This window comes from Schistocerca nitens, chromosome 4 (genome assembly GCF_023898315.1).
Source record: "Schistocerca nitens isolate TAMUIC-IGC-003100 chromosome 4, iqSchNite1.1, whole genome shotgun sequence".
NCBI classification, from domain to species: Eukaryota; Metazoa; Arthropoda; class Insecta; order Orthoptera; family Acrididae; genus Schistocerca; species Schistocerca nitens.
In genome coordinates, this window is record NC_064617.1 from 817,460,416 (window position 1) to 817,488,370 (window position 27,955).

At 39.5% G+C, this 27,955-nt stretch overlaps 1 protein-coding gene across 1 annotated transcript in view; it reads left to right on the forward strand.

Annotated features, from left to right (window-relative positions):
• Window positions 1–25,923, forward strand: part of LOC126253236 (E3 ubiquitin-protein ligase rnf146) — a 42,107-nt gene extending 16,184 nt beyond the window's left edge. The window contains exon 3 of the mRNA XM_049954424.1: window positions 24,791–25,923. Coding sequence (XP_049810381.1) covers window positions 24,791–25,326 — 536 coding nt within the window. The 3' untranslated portion in view covers window positions 25,327–25,923. The remainder of the gene's footprint in view (window positions 1–24,790) is intronic.
• The last annotated feature ends 2,032 nt before the right edge of the window (window positions 25,924–27,955 follow it).

Consider the following 27,955-nt stretch of genomic DNA (forward strand, 5'->3'; position numbering starts at 1 on the left):
CGGATATCAACTGCTTTTTTTTTTAAACCACTTTTTTTGCTTTGTGATAGATGGAGCTGTAATAGTCACAAACACATGGCTCACAATTTTAGACGAACAGTTGTTAACAGGTAGGTTTTTTTAATTAAAATACAGAACGTAGGTACGTTTGAACATTTTATTTCTGTTGTTCCAATGTGATACATGTAACTTTATGAACTTATAATTTCTGAGAACGCATGCTGTTACAGCGTGATTACCTGTAAATACCACATTAATGCAATAAATGCTGAAAATGATGTCCGTCAACCTCAATGCATTTGGCAATATGTGTAACGACATTCCTCTCAACAGCGAGTAGTTCGCCTTCTGTAATGTTCGCACATGCATTGACAATGCGCTGACGCATGTAGTCAGGTGTTGTTGGTGGATCACGATAGCAAATATCCTTCAACTTTCCCCACAGAAAGAAATCCGGGGACGTCAGATTCGGTGAACATGCAGGCCATGGTGTGGTGCTTCGACGACCAATCCACCTATGCTATTCATTACCGCTTCAACCACACGCGAGCTATGTGTCGGACATCCATCATGTTGGAAGTACAGTGCCATTCTGTCATGCAGTGAAACATCTTGTAGTACGAGGTGCATTCAAGTTCTAAGGCCTCCGATTTTTTTTTCTCCGGACTGGAAAGAGAGAGAAACATGCGCATTGTTTCAAAATGAGGCCGCGTTCATTGTCAATACGTCCCAGAGATGGCAGCACCGTACAGCAGATGGAATTTTACCGCCAGTGGCGAAAATGAGAACTGTTTTAAATACTTAAAATGGCGACGTTTTCCTTACTTGAACAGCATGCAATCATTCGTTTTCTGAATTTGCGTGGTGTGAAACCAATTGAAATTCATCGGCAGTTGAAGGAGACATGTGGTGATGGAGTTATGGATGTGTCGAAAGTGTGTTCGTGGGTGCGACAGTTTAATCAAGACAGAACATCGTGTGACAACTAACCGAAACAACCTCGGGCTCGCACAAGCCGGTCTGACGACATGATCGAGAAAGTGGAGAGAATTGTTTTGGGGGATCACCGAATGACTGTTGAACAGATCGCCTCCAGAGTTGGTATTTCTGTGGGTTCTGTGCACACAATCCTGCATGACGACCTGAAAATGCGAAAAGTGTCATCCAGGTGGGTGCCACGAATGCTGACGGACGACCACATGGCTGCCCGTGTGGCATGTTGATGCGCAGCGACAGCATGAATGGGAACTTTCTTTTTGTCATTTGTGACAATGGATGAGACGTGGATGCCATTTTTCAATCCAGAAACAAAGCACCAGTCAGCTCAATGGAAGCACACAGATTCACTGCCACCAAAAAAATTTCGGGTAACCGCCAGTGCTGAAAAAATGATGGTGTCCATGTTCTGGGACAGCGAGGGCGTAATCCTTACCCATTGTGTTCCAAAGGGCACTACGGTAACAGGTGCATCCTACGAAAATGTTTTGAAGAACAAATTCCTTCCTGCACTGCAACAAAAACGTCCGGGAAGGCCTGGCGTGTGCTGTTTCACCAAGACAACGCACCCGCACATCGAGCTAATGTTACGCAACAGTTTCTTCGTGATAACAACTTTGAAGTGATTCCTCATGCTCCCTACTCACCTCACCTGGCTCCTAGTGACTTTTGGCTTTTTCCAACAATGAAAGACACTCTCCGTGGCCGCACATTCACCAGCCGTGCTGCTATTGCCTCAGCAATTTTCCAGTGGTCAAAACAGACTCCTAAAGAAGCCTTCACCGCTGCCATGGAATCATGGCGTCAGCTTTGTGAAAAATGTGTACGTCTGCAGGGCGATTAAGTCGAGAAGTAACGCCAGTTTCATCGATTTTGGGTGAGTAGTTAATTAGAAAAAAAATCGGAGGCCTTAGAACTTGAATGCACCTCGTAACATTGGTAGAACATTACATTGGAAATCAGCATACATTGCACGATTTAGATTGCCATCGATAAAATGGGGACCAATTATCCTTCCTCCCATAATGCTGCACCATAGATTAACCTGCCAAGCTCGCTGATGTTCCACTTGTTGCAGCCATCGTGGATTTTCCGTTGCCAAATAGTGCATATTACGCAGGTTTACGTTACCGCTGTTGTTGAATGACGTTTCCTCGCTAAATAGAACGCGTGCAAAAAATCTGTCATCGTCCCGTAATTTCTCTTGTGCCCAGTGGCAGAACTGTACACGACATTCAAAGTCGTCGCCATGCAATTCCTGGTGCATAGAAATATGGTACAGGTGCAATCGATGTTGATGTAGCATTCTCAACACCGACGTTTTTGGGATTCCTGATTCTCGCGCAATTTGTCTGCTACTGATGTGCGGATTAGATGCGACAGCAGCTAAAACACCTACTTCAGCATCATCATTTGTTGCAGGTTGTGGTTGACGTTTTACATGTGGCTGAACACTTCCTGTTTCCTTAAATAACGTAACTATCCAGCGAACGGTCCGGACACTTGGATGATGTCATCCAGGATACCAAGCAGCATACGTAGCACATGCCCTTTGGGTATTTTGATCACAATAGCCATACATCAACACGATATCGACCTTTGCTGCAATTGATGAACGGTCCATTTTTAACATGGGTAATGTATCATGAAGCAAATACCATCCGCACTGGCAGAATGTTACGTGATACCATGTACTTATATGGTTGTGAGTGTTACAACACCATATGTCACAAAGCGAAAAAAGTGGTCCAACTAAAACATTCATACGTCTTTTCGTACTAAATGAATATGCAATAAAAAATGGGGGTTCCTATTTTAAAAAATGCAGTTGACATCCGTTTGACCTACGGCAGCGCCATGTAGCGGGCCAACCATAGCGCCATCTGGTTTCCCCCTTCAAGCCAGACAAGTTTCGTTCTTTGTAGTTTTTTTATTTGACGCTTATTTTGTGAGATATTTGGCCCGGTCACTATGAAGAATGGACCACCCTGTATACTTATAAATCTTTGTGCATGTGCGCACAGGTGTGCGTGTGGAGGGGGGGGGGGGGGGTTGTGACAGAAGTAGAAACAATTCCCTAGCTGGATGATGTGTCGGCTTTATCTGTTGTGCCAGGGAAGATAACAGCTAGAGATTGTGGTGTGTGTCAGACAAAGAACACACTACTGATCCTGCAAAATATTCGTCTTCTGTCCAAGCTTAAGTCCCACCCTTCTAGATTCATTCTTACATGAATGGAACAGGAATGTGGTAAACTGGGAAGTACTCTCTACTGTGTTCTTCATAGTAGTTTGCAGTTTGTGGATGTAGACATAGGTGATAATCATTACCAAGATTTCTTTGGTACACCTTAATTGAAATTAAATATAATCCCGTGTCTGTTTTCAGTCATCAGTTATCATTACACTTCCACAAGTCCTAGTTGGTGCCCATGCCCTTGTTTATTTACCATCAGGTCATATTGTCCAATAATTTTCAATTTCTGACAAGCTATCATCACGTTCTGCAAAGTTAAAAAGTAATTGTGATAACTTTCAGATGTGTGCAGGTTTCATGTGTAATACATTTTTGGTAGCCTTTTGATTACGAAATTTTATGTGACTTACGTATTCAAACATATAGTCTTTGAGCATAAATTTTGTTTCCATATGGTTTTTATTTTTAATTTAATGTATTTGAGTGAAAGACCTCTGCAAATGAATTGTCAAAACTGCAGTGTTAAATGAGCACATGAATTAATGTATAGTGCTGATATTTTAGAATAAAAACACTCGAATGCCGACTGGTGAAATAGGGGGCATATGACACAGTAAGGTAAGTGTGTAAGCAGAGCAGAGGCAAATTGTAAAACTTTCTGGGGCAACAACATGCCACAAATTGGGAAATAGGCTGACATAAGCAACTTTGAAAAAAGGCAGATTGTCATGACCCTGCATCTGGGCACAAATATCTCAGAAATGATGAAGCTGTTTGGCTATTCATGTGCTATTGTTGTAACCATTCATAGAAAATGGTTGAATGATGGTGAAACTGTGAATAGATGCAAGGTTTTGAATATCAATGCCTCATCACAGATCATGGAGCTTGGGGGTGTGTCTTCTCTCATGTGAACCCAGTGACATCATCAATTATGACCGGGCACAGGATCTTTGAGAGTAGACCATGGATCAGTGGAAATGCTCAGCCGAGTTGGACAAATCACATTTCTTGTTACACCAGTTCGATTGTCGTGTATAGATAGACCGTCGTCTAGGCAAATGATTGCTCGAAACCTGCATCACTCCACAGACACAGGTTGGTAGAGCAATGCTGTGGGGAGGACAGTAGGATGGCTCTCACATGGACTACCGTGAGTAGTAATCGAAGGCACCATGACAGCAGGGTTCCCCGTGAACACTATTGCATTCCCTTCATATTTGAGGGCTTCCCCAAAAGTGGTGGCAACTTACAGCAGGGTAACTGTCCATGTCACGAAGCAAAAATCAAGCTATATTGGGCTACATTGGTTTGAGAAACATGATAGTGAATTCTTGTTGATGTCTTTGCCAACAAATTCCTATTGATTTGAACCAAATTGAATGGATCTGGGAACTATCAGGCACCAGCTACGTGCCCACAAACCAGTGGCATGTAATTTACAAAAATAGTAAAACAATCACTGCTGCATTGCAATCCTGTCGTTAAACAGGTGGTCGTAATGTTTTGGCACATCAGTATATTGATAATGTAGCCTCATAGCTCATAAGCTCTTTTGCAATCAAATACACACACAATTGCGATAAAAACCTGTTCGTAACAAATACGTTTGGCTTTAGAAAAGCATACGAATATGTGGATCTTGGCTTAATGACAGTGATATTGCAGAACTGTGGGCCGAGGGACTGCCGTAAGTTGGTTCCATTCCTTTCAGAACCATACATATTAAACTGGTTGTTTATTACCTGGAGTAGACTCAGCTCTGAATTGCAGGCACTCCTTTGCCATTATGTTATAGTGCTATGTAACACTTTGTCATGCCGTAATCATTTTCATATTATTTGCTTCCAATTGTGTCATCTTGCACTGTGGTTAGACTTCATGGCTTTCTAAAGGTCTTCACCCCTTTTGTGTTCAAGCAACCCGCACCTTCTCAGTTACATACGTTTTAATTTTTTATGTCTTTGTCCCTGACTGTTGCAACATACTTGTACAAACTTATCCTTGGCCAACTCCAAAATTGCTTAATTTCTTTTCTCTTTATTTTATTTTTTTCGTATTTATTGTAAATTGGTCCTTGTATATCTGAGATAGCACCGTGAATGCATCCTAATTAAAATCCTTTTGTGGCTCTATTCAGAACTAAGATTTGTTTGTGATATTGTAAAAGTACAGGAAGGAAATTGGAAGCTGATACAGAACAATGACATAAAAATCTGTTAACCAGTGTTTTTTCAGATATCATCAAATTTCACTATGTTAACTACTGTTTGGATCTTATTGTGTATCTAGGGTTTGTTTGGACCACTGTTTGTTTCACCTATGTGTGTTTTCCCAGTTACGCTTTATTGTTACTTTCTGGCAGATTAAAACTGTGTGTGGAGCTGGGACTCGAATCTGGGAACTTTGTCTTTCATGGGCAAGTACTCAGCTGATTGAACATTCAAGCATGACACACAGCCCGCCTTCACAGCTTTACTTCCGCCAGTTCAGGTTTTATTGGTATTAATATCATGTTCATAACGAAAACAGGAAATGCATGTTAAATGATATCTTGCATTTTTTTACTTGTGCCCATTATTTCAATTGGCTATCAAAGGGAGTGTTTATATAGGTACCTTCTGTTTTCCCATTCCTGTTAATTTCAGATTTTTTATTTATTCTTCCTTTAAAATGTTTGGTTTATTCTTTGTGTCGTCAGATTACAAATATTGCTCGTTTTTTCCCCACAGACCCTTTCCTTTTCTCCTTCCCCTAAATGTTATCAAGTGACATGAAATAAAGGAGCAAGCATCCACCAATTATTTTTGCATCTATATCATGATCATATCACACAGTTCATTGCTTACTGTTCACTTCTGACGTAGGTTGGTGGATGTACGATGAGCGGACAAGTGCTGATCTTGAAGAAATATACAACTTAGGGGAAACAAGCTGTGAAATGATGATTTGCGGCACACTGTATGTAATAAATTTTAAAGACAACATCCAACATCAGAAGAAAGACCCCAGAAAGAAAAGGAGAATAAAGAGGGACAAAAAATCATCCAAAACTAAAGGAATAGCTGGTCTCCGATAGGACATTTTGTGCTATTCGCAGAACTAAAAATGTTGACAAGGAATTTCCATGTGATAATTTGTTGGATATGTTTGCAACATAGTGCAAAAAATTCTATTGTTTTTAATAAATATCTTTTTAATATAAAAATGTACATAGCTCTCAAAAGGAAATATACCACTTAACAGAAATGGATGTATTATATGTCTTTTTTTTTAACCATTACATTTCTTCCAAACCCATGATTAATAATTCAGCTTTGGTAACTTGGATGGCTAAGGCAGCAGGATTATCATTTACACAAACCAGGTTTCTGGAAACTTCTATATTTTACTAAATCATTATTCAGTCATGATATGGCTTTTGCTTACAACCTTGAATCCACCTCGTAAAGGTATTTCTGTCTTGATGATATCGAACCATCTTTATTAATATGCTACAAGGGGTTACTAGACAGATGCACCAGTACCACCAGATAGCTGATTTCAGTATGTGAAATCGAATTGCAATGTTATCTGGCAGGCTATCTGCTGCAGTTTGCATTGGTAATTACGTCACCTTGATCTTGTTATGGAGATTTATAACCCGCTTTCATTTGGGAGAAGTCTGTTGATATTTTCAGTGTATGAATTTCACATTGAGGCTATTACTTTCTATAATTGAAATTAAAATAAATTACAGTTATTGTTGATGAAAATATGCTGTTAACATGACACAATTAACATGTTTAGGCAAGAATGTTTTTTTCAGGAGGAGACAAGGAAAAAATTGAATGGACAAGGCACCCAGATTTCGAATTAGACACACAGCTTAAAGTTTTCAGTCAAACAGAATATGCTGTACTATCTTTGTAGAGAAGTGCCCACGTGCATTGCAAAAAATGTAAGATATGATTTACAGTTATCCCTGGATATAACAAAGAAGTTAGTTTCAAACCTAAATAACAAAGTAAATCACAAATCCTTTGAAAGATGCAGTTAGGCATCCATTGTCCCAAGAAGTGTCCTGTCACTAACTACTCCTTAGTGTTATTGTAAGACACTCTTGACCAAAATTCATCTTCAACTGTGGAATGTACAATAAAAAAATTTGCAATTTACATGATAAACTTACGGCAATAATGAATATCTTTACATTGGTCTAGGACAAGCAACTCTGATGTGAATCATTTCAGCTATGGAAAAACTATGTAGTAAGACTTGAACTCACATTTTTGCCTTTACTGGGAGTTCCTAAGACGAAGTGATGTCTAGTAGTTACGTCACGAGTTCTGTTTGGCAGGAGTGAGTTTTAAATCTCTTTCTTGTGCTGCTAATCAGGTTTTGTACACTTTCCCTAAATTGATTTATGTGATCTGGCATTGTTTCTTCAGTAGGCTGATGCTGAATTCCTGTTCTGTCCTTGTCCAGACTGAAAGTGTGTTCTGTCACCAGTGATTTTGCTGTTACATTATGTTAAATCCAAGTCTTACCAACCTTATTTTAGTTGCTTCTGCTTGTCATTACTACTGTCGTCCTCTTATCATCTATTAGCAGAATTGGAGATATAATAACCTGTTCTTATTTGTGCCAAGATTTTGTGTATTTAAAGAATGAGAGGATAAATATTAAGCAGTGACTGATGATTAGAGATATGTTAGGTGTTTAGAGGAAGTTGGTTTATCTCACATTTATTTCATGCACTATTGGCGTCATTCATTCAAAGGAATAATTTTCAGGATTTGGGTTGTAAAGATGGAGATTTTCATAGTATCCCCTATGACCTCAGTTATGCATGAAGCACTGTGGTTCTTTTACTCAGTTCATACAACTATGAGCAGAATAGTAACCTTCAAAAGTAAAGACAATATTAGGATCTACTGATCTTAAATTATTTACAGATATCTTTGAATTAGTCACCTACAGATATTTCTGTTCCCAAAAATGATTTACTATGGAATAGCACAATCTTAAAAGAGTTTGTAGCATTCAAAAATGGGCAAGTGTTTGAATCAATGTTTAAGTTGGTGTCCAGCTGTCATTCTGGTTTCTGTTACATGATGTGCAAGTAATAGATTTCATTTTAAAATTAGTTACATGTACGATATTGTTGGAAGCTGAGGATATGAACTAAAATTTGTGCCACAGCCACAGAACTCGAACCCAGTTCTTCTTGTTTACTAGGCAGAAATGCTGACCATTACACCACTGCAGCACTGTGCATGGCCATGGCACAAATTTCAACTCATATCCTCACCTTCCAACATTATCATAGATAAAGATGAGACTTAAATGTCTCGGGGAAATTTAATTATGAGATCTATACAATCACAGTTAGTTACATGTCTTTGAGTCTATAACATAGGACAATAATCAGTGCATACAGAAATCAATTGTGTTAATGATTTATATTTCTTATCTTAAGTTCATCTTTTGGGCTATATAAATTAGCAGGGTATAACTATCCCCTGTTCTTGTTGTGGTCTTCAGTCCTAAGACTGGTTGGATGCAGTTCTCCATGCTACTCTATCCTGTGCAAGCCTCATCATCTCCGAGTAACTACTGCAATCTACAGCTTTCTGAATTTGCTTACTTTATTCATCTCTTGGTCTCCCTTTACAATTTTTACACCTCCATGCATCCCTACAGTACTAAATGATGATCCCATGATGCCTCAGAATGTCCCCTACCAAATGATCCCTTCTTCTGGTCGGTCAAGTTGTGCCACAAATTTCTCTTCTCCCCAATTTTATTCAGTACCCCCCCTCATTGGTTACATGATCTACCCATCTAATCTTCAGCATTCTTCTGTAGCACCACATTTCAAAAGCTTCTATTCTGTCATTGCCTAAACTGTTTATTGTCCAAGTTTCACTTCATACATGACTACACTCCATACAAATGCTTTCAGAAAAGACTTCCTCACACTTAAATCTATACTCGATGTTAATTTTTTCTTCGTCAGAATCTTTTTTTCAGTCTTTGGTTTATATCCTCTCTCTACTTTGAACATCATCAGTTATTTTGGTACCCAAATAGCAAAACTCATATACTACTTTAAGAGTCTCATTCCCTAATCTAATTCCCTCAGCATCACATGGTTCAACTCTACTACATTCCATTATCCTCGTTTTGCTTTTGTGATGTTATCTTACATCCTCCTTTTCAGGCAGTCTTATATCCTCCTTTCCAGACACTGCCCATTCTGTTCAACTGCTCTTCCAAGCCCTTTGCTGCCTCTGACAGAATTGCAGTGTCATCGACAAACCTCAGAGTTTTTATTTCTTCTCCCTGGACTTTAATTCATACTCCAAATTTTTCTTTTGTTTCTTTTACTGCATGCTCAATACACAGATTGAATAACATCGGGGATAGGCTACAACGCCGGCCACGGTAGCTGAGCGGTTCTAGGCGCTTCAGTCCGGAACCACACGACTGCTATGGTCGCAGGTTCGAATCCTGCCTCGGGCTTGGATGTGTGTGGTGTCCTTATGTTAGTTAGGTTTAAGTAGTTCTAAGTTCTAGGGGACTGATGACCTCAGATGTTAAGTCCCATAGTGCTCAGAGCCATTTGAACCATAGGCTACAACCCTGTTTCACTCCTTTCTCAACTACTGCTTCCCTTTTGTGCCCCTCGACTCTTATAACTGTCATTTGGTTTCTGTACAAATTGTAAATAGGCTTTCGCTCCCTGTATTTTACCCCTGCCACTTTTAGAATTTGCAAGAGAATATTCCAGTCAATATTGTCAAAACCATTTCTCTGAGTCTGCAAATGCTGTACCTTTTATGAGAAGTTGTAGGATCAGTATTGCCTTGTGTGTTCCTACATTTCTCCAGAATCCAAACTGATTTTCCCCAAGGATAGCTTCTACCAGTTTTTCCCATTCTTCTGTAAAGCCCCTGTATTAGTATTCTGCAACAGTGACTTACTAAACCGAAAGTTTGGTAATTTTCACACCTGTCAGCACCTGCTTCTTTGGAATTGGAATTATTATATTCTTCTTGAAGTCTGAGGGTATTTTGCTTATCTTGTTTGTACATCTTGTTCCCCAGATGGAAGATTTTTGTCGTGGCTAGCTGTCCTTCGGCTATCAGTAGTTCTAACAGAATGTTGTCTACTCCCGGGACCTTGTTTTGACTTAGGTCTTTCAGTGTTCTGTCAAATTCTTCATGTCTTTCAGTGCTCTGTCAAGTTATTCACATCTACATCCTCTTCCATTTCCAATAAGTGGACCTCAAGTATATCTCCATTGTACGGACCCTCTATATACTCCTCCCGCCTTTCTGGTTTCCCTTCTTTGCTTAGGACTGGTTTTCCACCCTAGCTCTTGATATTCACACATGTGGTTCACTTTCCGCCAATGTTCTCTTATTTTTCCTGTAGGCGGCATCTATTGTTCCCTTAGTGGATACATGCTTGTACATCCTTACATGTGTCCTCTACTCATTCGTGCTGAGCCCTTTTGCACTTTCTTTAGATGTTTGTATTCCCTTTTGCCAGATTCATTTACTGCATATTTATATTTTCTGCTTTCCTGAATTAAATTCAATATCTCGTGTGTTAGTCAAGGATTCCTATTGGCTCTCATCTTTTTACCTACTTGATCCTCTGGTACCATCTCTCTTTCATCTTTCAAAGATACCCATCTTCTTCTTTTGTATTCTTTTCCCCTGTTCTTGTCAATCATTCCCTAGTGTTCCCTTTTAAACTCATTATAACATCTGGTTCTTTGTGTTTATCCAGAATCTAATATTCCACACTCCGATTCGTAGAGTGCCTGTTTTGTTTCTCCTGATAACAGTGTCCTCGTGAGTAGTCCCTGCCTCAAGATCCAAATGGGGGGACTATTTTACCTCTGCAATATTTTAGACAAGAGGATGCCATCATCATTTAGCCATACAATAGAGCTGCATGCCCTCAAGAAAAATTACAGGTGTAGTTTATCCTTGCGTTCATCTGTTCATAAGTTTATTTCAAATGGTAGTAAATAAAACTTCCATTTGTACATATCATTTGAAAATTGTTTGGATATTAAGATTAAAGTGCCCCTCCCACACACACACACACACACACACACACACACACACACACACACACACACACACACACCTGTTATCTTGTGGTTTGTAAATTACATGTTATGTTTGCTCCCTTTTTCCCACTGGAGTTGGTGGCTGCAAGCGAACACATGACAATCGTGTAAACTAATATTAAATTGTCTGAGAATCTATGTAAAAGCTTAGTCGTTGAGGAGGGCAGTGGCTAAAAGGATCAGGACAACAGCTGTGAGAAGAGGTAAAAAAGTCGAATAGCATGTAGAAGTATTTTTAGAACGGAAAGATTGAATTCAACAAACAAGTGATTCAAAATCAGGAAACATTATTTTCATTCTTGTTGCTGCTAAATGAAAGCAGATACACAAGGAGAGTAAAAATGAATTCATCATCCCTGCAGTCTGATGATTACAGCCAGGAAATCTTGACATATACTTCAGAAAAAATGTGGCAATAGAAAAAATGAAATTCAATGTGAACACGTTACATATCCTACTTATTGCACAGTTGGCATTTTTGCAAAATTTTAGTGGTGGTCTAAATGAGTCATCGTCAAATTACATATCCAAATGATCAAGGTTCAAGTGCCTGGTGATCCTGGGATATATTATTTTGTCTGCTTGTGTCTGTGTATGTGCGGATGGATATGTGTGTGTGTGCGAGTGTATACCCGTCCTTTTTTCCCCCTAAGGTAAGTCTTTCCGCTCCCGGGATTGGAATGACTCCTTACCCTCTCCCTTAAAACCCACATCCTTTCGTCTTTCCCTCTCCTTCCCTCTTTCCTGATGAGGCAACAGTTTGTTGCGAAAGCTTGAATTTTGTGTGTATGTTTGTGTCTGTTTGTGTGTCTGTCGACCTGCCAGCACTTTCATTTGGTAAGTCACATCATCTTTGTTTTTATATATGGGAAACATCCCACTTGGGAAAAATATATCTAAAAACACAGATGATGTGACTTACCGAACAAAAGTGCTGGCAGGTTGACAGACACACAAACATACACACGAAATTCAAGCTTTCACAACAAACTGTTGCTTCATCGGGAAAGAGGAAAGGAGAGGGAAAGATGAAAGGATGTGGGTTTTAAGGTAGAGGGTAAGGAGTCATTCCAATCCCAGGAGCGGAAAGACTTACCTTGGGGGAAAAAAGGACAGGTATACACTCGCGTGCGCGCACACACACACACACACACACACACACACACACATATCCATCCACACATACACAGACACCTTTTTAAAAGTGTTGGTTATAGCTGGGCTATGTTGATCCTGTGGTGAACTTGGGTTGGTAGACAACGATGTGCACAAAGGTTATGTGGTTGTGTTGCCGCCAAAACACGTTAAATGTTGGGGCAATTCGGGAAAATTTCGAAAACTGCGAGTAAATGTATTAAAAGGAGTGGTTTAGTGGTGGCAGATTGTGAAAATGAGGCTAACAATTGTCTGACGAAGAAATAATGACATTAACACCTGTGGGAAGCGGCTAAAAAAATCAGTGATGTGGGAAAAACGGAAATGGAAAAAAAGCGAAAAAACAAAAGTTATTAGAACTAGCCGAAAAGGCTGTTTAATAGCTGAAAGGAACTGTTTGTGAACTGGAAACGGTGGATTTTGTGGCAGCGGTATTGTTGAAAGCGGATTTTTTTTTTTGGGGGAAGTGAGTTACGTATTATTGAGTATATATAGGCGGTAAAGAGGAGTAAGGTGAATACAAAGTTTAACTACTTGCAAAAACAGAAAGAGAATATAAGATGACAGGAAAGATTTCAAAATGCAAAAGTGACAATAACAAACGTAATTGTTGGCTTCAAATTAATTATACGAATATAATAGAGCGAAGCATTCCACGTGGGAAAAATATATCTAAAAACAAAGATGATGTGACTTACCGAACGAAAGTGCTGGCAGGTCAACAGACACAGAAACAAACACAAACATACACACGAAATTCAAGCTTTCACAACAAACTGTTGCTTCATCGGGAAAGAGGAAAGGAGAGGGAAAGATGAAAGGATGTGGGTTTTAAGGGAGAGGGTAAGGAGTCATTCCAATCCCGGGAGCGGAAAGACTTACCTTGGGGGAAAAAAGGACAGGTATACACTCGCGCACACACACATATCCATCCGCACATACACAGACATCATCTTTGAGGGAAACATTCCACGTGGAAAAAATATATCTAAAAAGAAAGAAAGTGATGAGACTTACCAAACAAAAGCGCTGGCAGGTCGATAGACACACAAACAAACACAAACATACACACAAAATTCTAGCTTTCGCAACAAACGGTTGCTTCGTCAGGAAAGAGGGAAGGAGAGGGAAAGATGAAAGGAAGTGGGTTTTAAGGGAGAGGGTAAGGAGTCATTCCAATCCCGGGAGCGGAAAGACTTACCTTAGGGGGAAAAAGGACGGGTATACACTCGCGCGCACACACACACACACACACACACACACACACACACACACACACACACACACACACACACATCCATCCGCATATACACAGACAAAAACAGACTTGTGTCTGTGTATATGCGGATGGATATGTGTGTGTGTGCGAGTGTATACCCGTCCTTTTTTCCCCCTAAGGTAAGTCTTTCCGCTCCCGGGATTGGAATGACTCCTTACCCTCTCCCTTAAAACCCACTTCCTTTCATCTTTCCCTCTCCTTCCCTCTTTCCTGACGAAGCAACCGTTTGTTGCGAAAGCTAGAATTTTGTGTGTATGTTTGTGTTTGTTTGTGTGTCTATCGACCTGCCAGCGCTTTTGTTTGGTAAGTCTCATCACTTTCTTTATATATATATATATATATATATATATATATATATATATATATATAGATGATGTGACTTACCGAACGAAAGTGCTGGCAGGTCGACAGACACACAAACATACACACGGATTTTCAAGCTTTCGCAACAAACTGTTTGTTTTTATATATATATATAACACAGATGATGTGACTTACCGAACGAAAGTGCTGGCAGGTCGATAGACACACAGACATACACATGAAATTCAAGCTTGCGCAACAAACTGTTGCCTCATCAGGAAAGAGGGAAGGAGAGGGAAAGACGAAAGGATGTGGGTTTTAAGGGAGAGGGTAAGGAGTCATTCCAATCCCGGGAGCGGAAAGACTTACCTTAGGGGGAAAAAAGGACGGGTATACACTCGCACACACACACATATCCATCCACACATAAAGAGACACAAGCAGACATCTCACAAGCAGACATATTTTGGTCTTTAAATATGTCTGCTTGTGAGATGTCTGCTTGTGTCTGTATATGTGTGGATGGATGTGTGTGTGTGTGCGAGTGTATACCCGTCCTTTTTTCCCCCTAAGGTAAGTCTTTCTGCTCCCGGGATTGGAATGACTCCTTACCCTCTCCCTTAAAACCCACATCCTTTCGTCTTTCCCTCTCCTTCCCTCTTTCCTGATGAGGCAACAGTTTGTTGCGAAAGCTTGAATTTTGTGTGTTTGTTTGTGTTTGTTTGTGTGTCTATCGACCTGCCAGCACTTTCGTTCGGTAAGCCACATCATCTGTGTTTTTAGATATATTTTTCCCACGTGGAATGTTTCGCTCTATATATATATATATATATCACTTATCGCATCTTTGACATTTGACAGTAGTTTATATATCTGAAGAATGCCAGCTGCAATACAGTTCAACACCATGTTGAAATGAAGCCCACCCCAGAGTTAGGGTATCCCACCTCCAGTAGGGCCATGCGTAGTAAAGAATTGTAGTGTTAGAACCAACCCTGAAGTTAAGGACAGTTTTACCTTAGACCCCTGATTATCATCAATTGTGTGCCACTTCTTCAATTTTAACTTTTATTGATAAATAATCTATTTAATATTGTTCTGGGATTGTTGTTCTTACAGTGCTCATTGCATTCTATGCTCCTGTTGTTTCACAATTTCATATTGTATCTGTGTGAAGATAGTATAGATGCAATATCAGACAGCCGATAGATGCAATATCAGACAGCCGATGGAGTTGAAAGTTGTGGAGGCTATCCTGAGTTCTCATATACCCTGGATCCAGAAAAGATATGCCCTCTTGTGAAATCCAAATTCCTTCTTTGGTATACATTAGAATTAGTTTCCGTGGGTGATTTTCTTGAACATTGTCTGTCTCTGTTTCTGAGGAGAAGGGTGGGGGATGTTCCACATTTCCTGCTTCTGTCACTTCAGTGGTGATTTGTCTTTTCACTTTTAATTGTTTTAATTATTGACAATTCTTGAAAGAACATAATTTCATCATAATTCTCAACTATTTACATTAATTGAGTCTCACTGTAATTCATTTTCAGGCCTACTTTAACACTAGACCTGTTTACTACTGAGATTTATTTTTGATGGTTATCTGTGCTTGAGACACCATCAGCAAATTAAAGATGATTCAGATACAATGTTTTCCAATCCTTGGCGGTGTGATATAGCAACCAATGGCAACAATATGAAAGAACAGTCTTGGCTGTAAAACTGGATTTTTATTTTATTTATCCTCCAATGACGTGTTTCCTGCTCCTCAGATTGGCCTATAAGAAAATATGAAACATATTTTTTCTTATAGGCCAATCTGAAGATGCCTTGCTTAAGGCAAAATGTGTCCTTGGAGGCTAAACAAAATAAAAATCCAATTTTGCAAGTTAGACTGTTTGTTCTTCCATATGGTTCAGATATGTTCCATTCACACACATTCCTTCTTGATTTTCTCAGTTTAAGGATTTGAAAATTCCTCTTGGGGTACTGAGGATACTTTCAGCAATATGAAATCATCCTGCTTGACTACTCCTTAAATTCTAAACTTTTCATAATTGTTTGAATAAGCTAATACTGGTTTTGTTGAAACTAAGTCAAAATCTATGAATCCTAGACAAAGTTGAAATTGATACTTATGGCTTTATTTTATGTCATTCATGACATGCAACTGATTCCTTTTGCAACATCCACTTCTAAAGCCAGATTGTTTCTTTATTATAATCTTACTTTTTTCTTTAGTTTTCTCAAATACATGAACTAAAGAAGACATACTTCTCAAAGTTTTATGAAAATATACAGGACGTTCAAGATGTGACATTGTCACACTATGCTTAGCTAGTCATTTCAGCTCATCAGAGATTGAATCAGTGAGTAATGTATGTAGTTTTAGGACACAATACGATGTCGCCATAAATATTATCCTGTGGAAATATCTGTTTTTCTTTAAAAAAATTTCTTTCCCTTGTTTGTATAGTTACTCAGTGTCTGAGAAGTATTGACATTAGGTGAAATAGTAGGCCAGCATAGGTTCTGCAAACATTTTTCACATCTTTCATGACATGTAACATTGGCGAAAAAATACTCTCATACTCGAGCACATCAAATAGTTCATTAATACAGATTTAGGTGTGCTGCCCAATATTGAGATACATAAATCATTATTGAGTGAACTGATAACAAATACACTGATGCAAAAAATAAAGATCACAACATCAAGGAGGAGTTGTGTGGCAGAAACAAAAGTTGATAGGTGTGTTTTTTAATCTGAAAGATTACACACTAGTCTCATAAGAGTGGCATTAGTAACACCACTGTTGAGGATGCAAATCAGGTTTGCTTTAAGTATGCTCTGTAATAGTTGTGAGCATTAGTTACCTTTGACATTGGATGTGCGAGTTAATGTTAGTCAAGAATGCCTTTTAAGGTGACAAAGATGCAATTATCAACACCTCACTGAGTTTGAATGATGTCATGTAATAGGGCTATGAGAAGTTGGATGTTTCTTCTATGATATTTCAGAAAGATTTGGCAGGAATTAAGGCAATGTACATGATTGCTGGCAGTGGTGGTCACAAGAATGTATGCTCACAAGAAGACCGTGCTCCAGACGACCACATGGCACTACTGAGACAGAAGACCATCATGTTCAGTGTATCACTCGGGAGCATTGTACTACATCTACAGCAGCAATCTGGTATCACAGTCACACAACAAACTGTAACAAATAGATTACATCAAGGACACTCCTAGGCAACTGCCTGGTAGCATGCATTCCACTGACCCCCAAACCACCGCTATTTGCGTCTCCAGTGGTGTCAAGAGAGAGTTCATTGGAGGCCAGGGTGGAGTCTGTTGTGTTTTATAATGAAAGCCGTTTCTGCCACTGTGCCATGATGGCTGTGTTATGGTTAGGTGGAGCCCAGTTGGGGCCCTTCAGTCAACCCAGAGTTATGGTCTGGGGTGCAATATTGTATAACAACAGGAGCACTCACGTGATCATCCCGTGCACCATGACTGTAAATTTGTACATCAATCAGGTGGTTCGACATGTTGTGATGGCATTCATGAACAACATTCCAGCGGGTGTTTTCCAACACTAACATTCATCCACATCCTACTGTTGCAATCCAACATGCTCTACAGTGTGTCGACGTGCCTTGGCCTTATCGATCACCAGATGTGTCCTCAATCGAGTTTATATGGGACAATCAGCATTAGCTGTCCCTGTATAGACCAACCAAGTGCAATAGACGTGGAACCCCATCCCACAAAGTGACAAGTGGCACATGCAGAACAAAACAATGCATGCCTGCTTGCGTTCATTACTCTGGCAGTTACACTGTATATTAGTGTACCAGCATTTCACATTTGCAATGGCTTATCTTGCGCTTATATTAACTTGTGATCTTGCACAGTTAATCACTCAAATATTTTACCTACACAAATGAATTCCTGAAATTTCATTACTCTATATTAATTATTTATTGGTGTTGTGATGCTTTTTTTTTTATTGTGGAGTGAAGGTGGCAAGGGTAAAATACAAGGAGCGAAAGGCTATTTACAATTTGTACATAAAGCAGATGGCAGTTATAAGAGTCGAGGGGTATGAAAGGGAAACAGTGGTTGGGAAGGGAGTGAGACAGGGTTGTAGCCTATCCCCGATGTTATTCAATCTGTATATTGAGCAAGCAATAAAGGAAACAAAAGTAAAGTTCGGAGTAGGTATTAAAATCCATGGAGAAGAAATAAAAACTTTGAGGTTCGCCGATGACATTGTAATTCTCTCAGAGACAGCAAAGGACTTGGAAGAGCAGTTGAACGGAATGGACAGTGTCTTGAAAGGAGGGTATAAGATGAACATCAACAAAAGCAAAACAAGAATAATGGAATGTAGTCTAATTAAATCAGGTGATGCTGAGGGAATTAGATTAGGAAATGAGACACTTAAAGTAGTGAAGGAGTTTTGCTATTTGGGGAGCAAAATAACTGATGATGGTCGAAGTAGAGAGGATATAAAATGTAGACTGGCAATGGCAAGGAAAGTGTTTCTGAAGAAGAGAGATTTTTTAACATCGAGTATAGATTTAAATGTCAGGAAGTCGTTTCTGAAAGTATTTGTATGGGTTGTAGCCATGTATGCAAGCAAAACATGGACAATAAATAGTTTAAACAAGAAGAGAATAGAAGCTTTCGAAATGTGGTGCTACAGAAGAATTCTGAAGATTAGATGGGTTGATCACATAACTAATGAGGAGGTATTGAATAGAATTGGGGAGAAGAGGAGCTTGTGTCACAACTTGACTAGAAGAAGGGATCGGTTGGTAGGATATGTTCTGAGACATTGAGGGATCACCAATTTAGTATTGGAGGGCAGCGTGGAGGGTAAAAATCGAAGAGGGAGACCAAGAGATGAAAACACTAAGCAGATTCAGAAGGATGTAGGCTGCAGTAGGTACTGGGAGATGAAGAAGCTTGCGCAGGATAGAGTAGCATGGAGAGCTGCATCAAACCAGTCTCAGGACTGAAGACCACAACAACAACAACATTATGGAGTTATCAAAACATGACAAGTCCATCCATGACTTAATATGGTGGCTCATAAGCCTGACATAATGGGACAAGTTACACTCACTGATCATTTCAGGAGACACATTTACTCCTTGTTACTCAAATTACTTGACACCTACTGAGACTAGTTCCAGTATGTGTCAGCCATGTCAGTTGTTTCTCCTCCCACATAAAAACTGACACCCTGATTAGGCAGGGCACATGTTGCCAAGGTTGTTTTGAGTATGCTGCAGAAGTTTCACTGGGAGGCACTTACACATCCACCGTACAGTCTTGATCTCTCCCAGTGCAAATTCCATATTTTTGGAGCTCTGAAGAAATACATTCCTGGCTGTCAGTACAATTTGGTCAAAGAGGTGCATACCTGGGACAATTATGGTTCTGTAAGAGCCACAAACATTATTCTGTGAAGGGATTGATCATTTTGTCTCATAGTGGTATAAATGTATTAAGTTACAGTAATTACTTTTGAAATAATAAAGAGTTTACTTACTTTTTCCATTGTCTTGTTTTCATTTGACTGCCCCTTACAATAAATTGTTGTATGGGCATGGTCCTTGACAAAAGTTGATTAACTCTCTGTTGGGTGCTACCACTATGTTGATTTCATAGTGCAGCAATACTCAAAGGCAAAGGTCCCGAGTTCGAGTCTCGGTCGGGCACATAGTTTTAATCTGCCAGGAAGTTTCAATATGTACGGTGCCCGAGATTATGTGGTGGTGCAAATGACTCCAATATGTTGGCTGTCAATCATAGCCATGCGGTATAGCTATTGATTCGCAGTATGGAATATGGTAGGCCTTGGAGTGAATGTTAACCCATTCATTTGGTCTTATTATGTATGAACCAATAGTTCAGAGGAGCAGCATAATCATATACAAAGCTCTCAAAATAGCAGCCGTTGCAGAGCACTCAAGGTGTGATGTTCGCCTGCATTATTTCTTTGTTGATTGTCCTCGGTGTCGACATACTGTGTTGCTACACTGGCTGAAAAATGGGGAATGGAGGTTCAACACTGACTGCTTTAAATGATGTAGCCGACAGGTGCACATTTCTGTTTCACAGGTCTTTACTTTCACTGTTCACAGCCTCCACAATATACCCAGTTAATATGGCCAGTGCACTATTGTTTGACTTTCGATAAGCCTCATTAATAGTTCACAGGCAAACATCAACATACTGCTACAGTTGGTTTACTGTTGAACATCTACAAGCAGTAAAAACCTAACCACACATTTAACAGTCTTTCAGATAAATTTAACAGGCACTGTCATTGCTTTATCACAGCCTATTTGTGTTACATTTGTTTCACAGTTAAGTTAATGCATTGTTGTTGATCTAACCAGTACATGTTCCTCGTCTGAAACTCGGCTGTGGACTGACTGTCTCGGGACCAAAAATTAGACCCTTATATATCAACACAATAATAGACACTGAAACTACACATTGTTTGATGTTTAATTTACAGAAATTACTATTAAAGCTTAACTCATTAAATCAACTGAATACATCAAAAAATTCCGTCTTTTTAACAGTTTCTTCTACTACAAGAGTTAAGCCATATTAGTTGTTTAAATGATGAAATTAACAGATATCATTACGCAAACAATACTTTTGAGAAAACTTCTGAATTAATCAAGGGCCGGCTTTGGTAACTTGTTTTCGAATAGAGCCAAATAGATCCTTTAAGAATACTATTAATTGTTCCCCCAAATGTTTATAATCAGTACAGAATTTATATTTGTTTATACGTCACTGATAGAATTTAAGTTACAAAACAATTATTGATTTTACCCTATAGCAAAGATACTAACTAGGAATAGCCAAAATAAATTAGAAAATCAATTACATACATAAAACTAAGCACAAAATTAGATCTGCTGGTATATTCTTTAAGACTAAGGGCCAACCTATTTCTTTTATGAAAATGCCGATTATACTCAAGTATGTTAATGATGATTAGTTAAAAGAGAAAAAACGAATTTAAGGAGGCAGATGACAGAACAAGAGGGCAAGTAAAAGTATCCCAGCTTGTTTCGTCACAAAGGCAGGAAAGCACCCAGTGAAGTGATAAATGTTAATATAAGACACTGTATACTCCTGGAAATGTTCTTAATGTAGACTGCAAGTAGCGACATGGAGTTTGAGCCACTGTCTATTAATTTTCCCATTAAACAATGGAAAATCCAGTATGGAATGGAACAGTGTTATGAAAAGGATAGTTGCTACTCACCATATAATGGAGATGCTGAGTCACAGAGAGGCTTCAGCTGCCAGAGACTGTGGTCATGTGTATGTGAGTTGTGTCTGCTTGAGTGTCTGTGTGTGCATGTTGTTTATTTTCAACAAAGGCCTTGTTGGCCAAAAGCTCATTTTGCGACTGTCTTTTTGCTGTGCCCATCTGCATCTCCGTCATATGGTGAATAGCAACTATCCAAAATTTTCATAATATAGTTTCTCCATTAATTAATCCATCCTTAAGTTAACACTCCTCATTGGGGGATCTACAAATTTACAGTTCCACGTTTGTAGGCCAATATTTCCATATCATATGCTAGCATTTGAACTATAATTTTGTCCATGTACTTCATTGTGTTATTGTAGCAGAAAATGTGATGGCTGATGCTATGAATTGTGTTGTTTTTCCCTTTGTGTGTAGGCTGACACAGACGTTTTTCTGATCAAGAAAATTGTCACTGCACTGTCACGGGAGTAACTTCCATCTGATGCACCAAATTTACTCTACTCTTAATAGGTTCACTACTGCATAACTTAATGATTGATGTGAGTGACATAATTTGTGTTGCTGTGGATACAGAAAACTAGTGAGGTCCCTGTTCACGTGGTGATCTGCCCTTCCCATAAGAAATTTCTGTTTCTTCCCAGAAGAAGGAACCTGCAGTTACAAAAGCCGGAACTGTACCTTCTAAAAGGTTATTACTGACCAGGGGAACTGCCTGTTTGCAAATTTAACAAGGGCAGTGGTAGGTTATCTCTCATGTGTTTGATAAAAAGTGAGCAATGAAACAATGACATTTCATTTCTGTATTAATGCACAAGACAGAATGAGTGGTACACTTTCATGCTTTGAGGTGTACTACGTGTCAAGAACATTTAGACAGCCAAACTTCTGTTTGAAGCAGTGCCTTTATTTGCTATAGATAAGTTTTGCTCCTTTGTTTCATGTGTTGCTATTCCAAATGTGTTATGCACAGTCCAGGACTAAGGAATTTGTGATAGTTGTTCTATTTCTTTGGTTTGGACGTGTGTGTTTTGCGTCCATTATTTCAGAATAGGAAGTAGAGTTGTCAAAAAATGCAGATTTGTAATCGACTAGCTGAGAACCAGCATTGACCAAATTTGTATTTATTCCATTCTATTAGTCCACCTCCTCCATCAACCCCTCTGTGTCCATCTTATCCTTCCCTTGTCTCTGCGCACCTCCTCCACTCCCCACTCTGTTCATTTGCTCCTTCCCCCTCTGCCCATCTCCTCCTCCCCCTCTCTTTAGCTATCTCCTCCCCCCTCTCTTTGTCCATCTCCCCTCTCCCTGTCCATCTCCTCCCCCTCTATCTCCCCTCTCCCTGTCCATCTCCTCCCCCTCTCCATCTCCCCTCTCCCTGTCCATCTCCTCCCCCTCTCCATCTCCCCTCTCCCTGTCCATCTCCTCCCCCTCTCCATCTCCCCTCTCCCTGTCCATCTCCTCCCCCTCTCCATCTCCCCTCTCCCTGTCCATCTCTGCCCCCCTCTCTCTGTCCATCTCTGCCCCCCCTCTCCCTGTCCATCTCCTCCCCCCCTCTCTGTCCATCTCCTCTTCCGTTCATCTATCCATTTCCTCCTACCTCTTTGTCTGTTCATCTCCCATCTCCTCCTTCCCCTACTTCCGCCTATCTTGTCCTACCCCTCTCTCCATCCGTCTCCTCTTTCCTTTCCCTGTCCATCTCTCCCCCCCCCCCCCCCTCTCTCTCTCTCTCTCTCTCTCTCTCTCTCTCTCTCTCTCTCTCTCTCTCTCTGTTCATCTCCTCCCTCTACCCCTACCTGTCTTATCTCTGCCCAACTCCTACCTCCTCATCATGCACACACTAATAGGAGGCTGGCAGCAGTTATCCCCTCCGTATTTGTTTCCAGATTTTAACTAACATATGTTCCAAATTTGATTGGAATAATTTCAGGGCTTTAGGGTGAGCTCTTGACCCTTTTCACATATATTTAACATATAAGGGGCATTCAAAAAGAAACAAGCTGGAGGCATAATTACAGAAACCAGTACCTGCATGTTAGAAGTATTGACACTGGCTGTTGAGACACTTGTCCCACTGTGACACAAGGCAGTGAATGGCTGTCTCATAAAATTCCCAGGGCTGCGATGTTAACCAGTTCCACACGTACAGCTGGACGTCATCATCTGAGGTGAATCGTTTGCCCCTCAGATCGTTTGACCAAGATGGCCCCCCTTCTGATTCACTTCCTGCAGCATGGAAGAACAGTGAATGCGTTACTCACAAACCTTGACCACCCTATGCCAAACGATCAAATTAAAGTGACCAGGAAATCTCACCTGTGGGGTCATTCTGCTCCACGACAATGCAAAGCCTCATACCATACGGCCAACACAGTCGCGGCACTCCTGCAGAAATTCACATGGGAGGTTCTTGGCCACCCTCCATACAGTCCGGACCTCTCTCCCTGTGATTATGCATTTTTGGTCCCCCTAAAAAGGCTCTGAGGGGCAAACGAGTCATCTCGGACGACGACGTCCAGCTGTACGTGCGGAACTGGTGAACATCACAGTCCCGGGAATTTTATGAGACAGCCATTCACCACCTTGTGTCACAGTGGGACAAGTGTCTCAACAGCCAGGGTAAATACTTCTAACATACATGTACTGGTTTCTGTAATTATGCCTCCAGCTCGTTTCTTTTTGAACACCCCTTATATCTCTATCTCACATGTATTTGTACACACATTTCATGTGTATCTCTAGCAAATTTTGCCCTGCGTTTTCATTTTCATGCAGCTCAATGTTTATGATGTCATATCTCCTGAACTATGTGCTATGCGGTGACATAATTTTGCAGGTACATCTAGTAGTATAAGTGGCTACTGTCTATGAAATGTGTTGGGAAAAGAGTTAGTAGTAAAGAAGTAACAGATTGAAACATCAGGCTTCATACAGCAGTTTTACTTCATGAACAGCAAATACATAGTGAGCAACCAATCTTTTTCCTTTCATCATTTTGTCGTGGTTGTCAGCGAGAAAACGTTTCATAAAGGTTTGAAATTACATGTAAAGTTTGTTGCAAGTTTTTAATTGCTATCATTCTCAAATACTGGATGACTTAAGTGTAGTTCTTTGCACATTGTGGGCTACACTGCTTTTTCAACCCCACCCCTGTGGTTGTTTATACATCAGTGATGATTTACAGGCAGTAAGTGATATTTGTACCAAGTTTGTTTCAAATTTGTCAAATGATTTAGGAGGAGATGTGGAACATACATACATTTTAAATATGCATCCCCATTTTTATAATATGTATGGATTTACAATTTATATCTGTGTTGCTAGCTGTCTAACTGTTTGCATTAATACTGATATATTTCTTGTGCTTCAACTCCCAAGTTTCATTGCTTGTCTCACAATGTTGTTGCTACTGTTTTAGGTTGGTGGCAGTATGATGAACGGACCAGTCACGAATTGGAGACAGCTTATAAGAAAGGGGAAAGGATTTGTGAATTGCTCATAGCAGGCTTCCTTTATGTAGCTGATTTTGATGACATGCTGCAAGTTCGACAAAATGACCCATCCAGGCGGAGACGTATAAAACGTGATCTCGCTACCATTCCAAAGAAGGGTGTGGCTGGGCTTAGGCTTGGATCTGGCACAGGAGAAGATCGCCCGAAGAGTCCCACGCCCCAATCCCTAACTGCCACAGGACAGAGTGATGGTGCAACCACACCTGTGCCACCCACAAATACACCACAGACTCCTGCTGGTGGTGCAACCAGTGGAAGCACCACACCAGACAGACACCTTTCATTACGACGTGCTATAGAGCAAATACGGATCCTCAGTGTGCGCCACCATTCTTCGTCAGAGAGCAGTGGCAGTGGGGATGAAGACTCTGCACTCCCAGATTTGTCTGCTGCTACTGCTGCCATAATTAACTTTTCTTCAAACTCAGATAGCAGGCTATAGGTGATTTTTTGAACTCCATAGAATAATTATTAAGTTCTTTTTTCTTTCCTTTCTCTGTCTCATCTGGAACTTGACTGTGATTGTAAATGAGCAACGATTTGCTATTTGTTAAGAATACCATCCCCCTCGTCCCTCCCCTGTCCTGTAGATGGATAAAATACTGTCAAAGGCAATGCCAGAAAAGAATGTCTTGTGATTAGAAACAGTATTAAACAAGGTAGTGAATTTGTGTGTTAGCTATTTATTTTTGTCTTATGTCATAAAGTTTTGAAATGTCCTTTAGGAGCTACTGGCAGCATCCAAATAACAGAGATGTTTTTATAGAAAGCATGAGAACGTTTTAGATTGATGGTGCCACATTGTTATATACGTAATTGCCAGTGTATGTCAAGTGGACACAAGCTGTAATGTACTATATAACTTTGATAGAAAAAGCCATGAAATTGTATTAATACATTATTTTTGTCCAAAATTTTTGCAAGTGTTGAAATATTAATTGTGCCAGTGCCATGAGCATAGAGTTGATAAGACGTAATTTCTAGAAAATAAAGATAGATATGTATATGATAGTTAACATTTTTTGTTTAACTTATGTATAAAGAATACAACAAAATTAGACACTAAATGAGAAAAATATGAATAATACTCTCATTATTTAGTTAATCACTCTTCTCTTTATTTGGTTATCCCTTGTTGTCCAGTATTCAATATGAGTGTCAGTTCCAGGTAGTTTTACAGTTCCAGTGATTATGATTACAATTACTTTTGTCTTTGAAAATGACAGATTTCTAACATTTTAAAATGTATTTGGAGTGTTACTATTTAATTTAGATAATGTTGTAACTTTTTCTTTTTGTTCTTGATTTATTTTGTTATAAACTCTGTAGGATGGAAAGTAATGTCACATGTGAAAGTGTAATATTCTGGAAGTTTGTTTAGTAGTATTAGCATGAATTTGTCATAAGGATCTCATTGTAGTATATGATCATTTCTTCCCACTCCTAAAATAATTTTGTTAAATGGTTGTCACATCAATTTTTGAGGCATTATTTCTGTTCTTTCTTTCCATGGGCATCAGAGACCAAATCAAAATATTGTCCTTTATCTAATTAAGTAAGGCTTCTCCAGACTCTGTCTAGATGCAGAGCCTGCAGGGAGAGTGCATTTAGTGATTTAAACACTTAGCTGAAAAATAATTTTACGATATGTTTACAAATTTCATTTTTTGCTAAACTGTTAGATGCACCCGTTATGTGAAACAGAATACATATTTATAAGTTCAGGAAATAGATCTAAATTGAGCATGAGATGAGGTCAGACAAAACTTCACTATTTAAAATTATTTGGTGTTGTCTATAACAAATTTAAAGCCCTAACTTTCAGAAGCAAGTAATCTGTGGTCCTTTCAGAACAAAATATAAATGTGAAGTGCTAATAGTCCACACCAGAAAACGTTAGGAATTGATTACACCACTACAGGCTTTAATTTATTAGCACATAACTTTTGGAGCATGAACAAGGAAAGGCCACAATTACCAGGCAAGGGAATAAATTAGAATATAGGTGCAAGCTTACCCTGTTTGAAATAAAAGTTCTTAACTTTTTGTTAATACATTTGTTCACAAAGTATTGTGTCCATAACATAATATTTATTCTAACAAGAGCTTAATAAAAGGAATCCGTTATTACAGAAAATTTGAAAATTACCTCTTCTGTACATGGAGATGGCATATTAGGCACTTACATGTAGATCATTTCCATCACTTTGTGCATGTTTCCACTCCCAATTAACCCTCAGATTTTGCCTTTGAAATTCATTCCCTTGGCATTAATTTATTTGTTTCTTAAAAACATGCTTATTAACATACAGTATATCTATTAAGTTTTAGGTCTAATCTCGTAAAAAATATTTGTTGTATGGATATGAAAATTTTATTTTTGTGCAGTGATTTGGAGATCATAAAGCTGTTGGTCATATGTGCAAGAATCATGCTTTGTGGCAATATCACTGCAGCGAAATGACGTCCTCCTCAGACAGGAGCGACAACTTACGAAGATGGTACAAAAAGTAAGATAACAAGTTCTCAGCAAAAAAGAGTTATTAAAAAAAAAATCAGAGGAGTGACACAAAGTTATTGACGTAGTCCACACAGTTGTCTAAGCATTTATTCTGTTGGTAAACCACTCTGTTAAAACTGTCAGGGTCCTGGTGTAGGGAGCATCCTGAATGTCAGCTGCAGCCCTGAACTGTCAACTGACCAGGTACTTCAACAATCTGAAGAGATAGAAATCACTTACTGTGAAATACAGGCACTAGGAATTGTGTTCCAATACAGTCAAATCACGTGTAACCAAGGTTGTATACATTCAGACAATCTCGTACAACAACAAGACACCTTCCAAAAGCAGTCCCGTTCATTACCTCCAAATCGTCTCCTGCAACCATTCCATTGTGGCACAATACTTAACTGGAATCAAGTCCTCTTTGAGGGTGGGGAAATTGGCCAACAACACTTGCTCATGGATACTGTTGTTTTGAACATTTTATGTGAGAGGGTGGAATAGAGGGTAATCTCCATGACACAGATGCTTTCTTCATCTCGGGCATCACCTATGCTTTGCCCTGTGT